Source organism: Austrofundulus limnaeus, unplaced genomic scaffold (genome assembly GCF_001266775.1).
Source record: "Austrofundulus limnaeus strain Quisiro unplaced genomic scaffold, Austrofundulus_limnaeus-1.0 Scaffold1, whole genome shotgun sequence".
Taxonomy (NCBI): domain Eukaryota; kingdom Metazoa; phylum Chordata; class Actinopteri; order Cyprinodontiformes; family Rivulidae; genus Austrofundulus; species Austrofundulus limnaeus.
Window position 1 is genome coordinate 8,297,463 of NW_013952403.1, and position 4,277 is coordinate 8,301,739.

The following is a 4,277-nucleotide window of genomic DNA, read 5'->3' on the forward strand; positions in this document are numbered from 1 at the left end:
CAGGTCTGGACCACTTGTGAATTTTGTTCGTATCTGAAGAAAATCTTAGAAAACGAAAACATTGGTGAATGCCACAAATTCTCCTAAAATCACTCGTATGCACAATTTAAGAACAAATCTGTGCGTACGAACGGTTCTTGCATGAGGCCCAATGTTTTTAGCATGTAGCATTTCGCTAGACTGATGACAGAATTCATTCGATTTCAGACTTTTATCACCTGCAATGTTTCATAGATAAGGCAACATTTGCGACAGATGTGGATTTTTATTCTAGAAAAAAGTAAAACAAAGATAAGATGAATTATAACACTATTGTCTAGAAAACAGTCTGCAAGTTATTATAAAGAAATATTTATGCATCGTATATCTAAATTTTATCAATCAAAATGTATACAATATTAAGTGTTTTCAGTATATAACTGAACACACCTTTATATTTAAGTATAGAAATAATCTTTTTCAGTATTTTTTCTTAAATGAAGCACATTCCAGAAGTCTYTCATTTCGTGCATGTGCAAATGAGCTGACGGTACAGATCGTGCTTCCGGGACAGATCGGGCAGCCACAGTRACTCCATGTTTGTTAACATTTTGTGAAGAAGGAAGTTGTGCTCAGTGTCTTCTTTGGAGGTTTTTGTGTCGATTCCTTCAGTGCTTCTGTGTGCAGCGCCACCACAGGTGAAGGAAGGAACAGGTTAACAGGGTTTGATTRGTTTTACAAAGTGCTGTGTCATTGTGAAGCACACCAACTGAAAATGTAAACAAAGCTTGAAATTTTGGTCCCCAATTGAACCGAGTCTACTGGACTATTAGGTGTGAATACAAGCTTAAATACTTTGTTAAATACTAAGAAAAACAGACCCTGACACAGCAGGGTTGACTGTAACTGTTGATGCTAATGTTTAAACAAACTTTTCATATGATCTGTTTGCGCTAAAAGCAAGTTTAGTAACGATGGTTACGTATTGTAACCCAAGATTCTATGAGTGTAAGCGTGGCCCTCTAAGGCTGTCTCCTGAGGTGAGCTTACACATGTCACGACACAGCAAGCCTGTGGGCTGCTGTTTCTAAGTTCATTTTGTAGGATATGTGTTCTTTCTTCTCAGACACATGAACGTGTCCATACTTTCTTATGCACGATCAGACACACTGACCGACTCGTGCGTTTTTACGCACACACTGTCACCAGGACATTATGTGGGTTTGTAGGTGAAATTGGACTTGTAAAGACTACATCTGGCTCCGCCTTTATACCATCAGGCGACAGCCTTAGAGGGCGGAGCTTACACAAAATAAAACGATGGTTACGTATTGTAACCCAGGATACTATGAGTGTAAGCGTAGCCCTCTAAGTATCGGGGCCTCACCGGCTTCTGTAGCTGAAGAAAAAGAGGGAACCGGGCCTCGGTCTGAGCCGCCTTTTATGCAGACCGAGGGTACCCAGTAGGTGGGCGTGGACTATTGAATTTTCAGTGCGTGCGCGCGAGAGGGATACCATCAGGCGACAGCCTTAGAGGGCGGAGCTTAAACGAAATAGAACTTTCAGCTATTAGTCCAATATTTAGCTCAAAATTTACAAAACTGACTGAATTATAATCATATACAGTAATTTATTCTAATCTAGCTAATTTGATATTTTGCTAACACGGCAAAGAAACACACACACACACACACACACACACACACAAAATAACCCATAGATAATCACCTAATGGCCAATGCGATAAAAGCTGTGTGATAAGAAAACTTAAATATCAACTCTGTTTTAGTTCAAACAAACATTTCAATTAAAACTGATATTATTCCACTCAGGAAAAAAGTTTAACTAGATTCCATTTGTCGTTTACCGTTGATTTCATTTTCACGCCGACTCATTTGTTGTCAAGACTGAACCACGTGCAGACGTAAAACCTGCATAAATCAACTGGTTGTCCTTTAAGTTTCTTAAGATTACGTTGCGTAAACTGTTGGCTGGAGACAGCATGTAACAACAGTGATGTCTGTAACACAGTGATAAATAATGTCCCTTTTTTTTAAAATGGGGCTAATTAACCAGACCTAAAATGGAAAGAAGGCATTCTGTTTGTGTTGGATGCTGGGTTTTAGCTCTGCCTTTAAATTTGAGTGAGGTTTTGTGGAATGAAAGCAAATAAAAAGCCAATAAAAAGACAATTCAAGCAGCTTGCTTCTCTCATCTCTAACAGGAATTGGTGTCATCAGTCTGGAGCGGGCCTATCCTCTCACTCTTGGCTCCAACATCGGCACCACAGCCACAGCCCTGCTGGCAGCTCTGGCCAGTCCTGGGAACAAACTCGCAGCTTCTGTACAAGTAGGCTGATGTCTTATTAAGATATGACTGCTTTAAAAAAACAAACAAAAACAAACAAACAAACAAAAACAAATCAGTATGTGACCACTTATAATCTGCCACTGATTACTTTTTGGCACCTAGATTGCTCTGTGTCACCTCGTCTTCAACGTCTTCGGTATCCTGCTGTGGTATCCTCTTCCGTTTATGCGTCTGCCGATCAGGATGGCCRACGTCCTGGGTGAGCGCACGGCCAAATACCGCTGGTTTGCTGTGTTGTACCTCCTGCTGTGTTTCCTGCTCCTTCCATCGCTGGTGCTGGGCCTCTCTCTGGCGGGCTGGCGGGTGATGGCCGGCGTCGGTGGCCCCTTTGTGGGCGTCACRGTCTTCATCGTTGCGGTGAACGTGATGCAGGCTCGTAGCCCCCGTCACCTGCCCACCAAGCTGCGAACCTGGGACTTCCTGCCCAAGTGGATGCACTCTCTCAAACCGCTCGACCGCCTGATCACCAAGGCGACCGTCTGCTGCAGCTTCACTTGTGACGAGGTTCGGGAGGAAGGCGAGGGAGAAGAGGAGCCCATCTCCACACGGACATCCGTCCACATGCGCGATGAGTCGGCTGGTTGTGAGAAGAAGGAACAGCTGGCTTATAGCAACCCGGTCCTGGACTGCCTGGATGAGATCAAACCAGGCGTGCAAGTTTTTAGACTGAAAGGGTTGGAGAGGTGCAACAGCACTCCACTGTAGCTGGACCGAATTTTCTTGTTGTATTCACGCCATCTAAACTTTTGAAGGGCTTGTAAGTTCAACACAGTATAACAAAAACCTCATTTTGTAATAACAACGCATTAATAATGTATTAAAATCAGGCTTCAAAATGTAATAAACTCGCGCTAAAACCTCATTATGTAATAATTGACGCAAAATGTAATAAAAGTCTTTAACTCATTATGTAACAACATTTTTACATTTTGCTGCAATTATTACAAAATGTGGTGGTGTAATAATTTGGTGCATTTTGTAATAAACAATCAAAAACTAGTATTTCTGTTCATCCTAATCAATATACTTTTAATAACTGTCATGTTGCAAATACTACATAATTAAATCTTTATAACTTTGGTCAATAAACACAGAACTTCTCATCATTTATTTGCATTTTCAGATTTACTGTCGTGATCCCTGTTACAGAAATTATTCCACTTTGTAGACAACTCTCAAAATATATCTAAAAGTTAGTTGTACATACATGTCAACCCCTTCAGGCATTTACCTCTATAATGAGCCTTAAAAATCGATAATTTTCGTAAAAACAATCTGTATTAATCACACGCGGGGAGGGGGGGGTTGCAGTTGGACCATCAGCCGCGGAGGGGAGGGGGGCGGTGTGCAGGCAGACTGTCCGCTGTGGCAATTTCAGAAGTAAATGAGGGTGGAAGAACTTATTTCTAGCAATAAAGTGGGTTGGAAGTGGATATTTGATGTTTATAATTGTTTTATAACGTCCTACAGGCTCTGACATGTTGAATAAATTAGTAACAAAGTTTTTGAAAAATTCCTTAAAACATGAAAAATATCAGTGAGATTGCTCTATACATACATTCAAATTTGGTATGCTTGTTTGTCTTTGTGTCTATGATGTATAATGATGTGATTGTGATGCTGTAGTTCTGAGTGTTTTATGTGCTGCAGAACAGGAASCTGCTGTAAAACAGCAATCATGCTGAGTCAGTCTTGATTTTTGATGATCTTTTCCTGTTAAATAAATAAATCAAATCAAATCAAATCCACATACACAATAATTTGACTGAAAATGCAAATAAAAGATGAAAAGTTCTGTGTTTATTGACCATAGTTATAAAGATTTAATTATGTAGTATTTGCAACATGTTATGATTTGTGTCTGTGTTAATGTTTTATTTTAGTTTCCATCTTGTCATCTGTTTTCTTCCTCCTGTCTGCCTTTGCTC

At 40.3% G+C, this 4,277-nt stretch overlaps 1 protein-coding gene across 1 annotated transcript in view; it reads left to right on the forward strand.

Moving 5' to 3' along the window:
- The window catches only part of slc34a1b (solute carrier family 34 member 1b), an 18,843-nt gene extending 15,657 nt beyond the window's left edge, over positions 1 to 3,186 (forward strand). Inside the window, exons 11-12 of the mRNA XM_014008343.1 lie at positions 2,204 to 2,328; positions 2,452 to 3,186. Coding sequence (XP_013863797.1) covers positions 2,204 to 2,328; positions 2,452 to 3,054 — 728 coding nt within the window. The 3' untranslated portion in view covers positions 3,055 to 3,186. The remainder of the gene's footprint in view (positions 1 to 2,203; positions 2,329 to 2,451) is intronic.
- Positions 3,187 to 4,277: the final 1,091 nt, after the last annotated feature.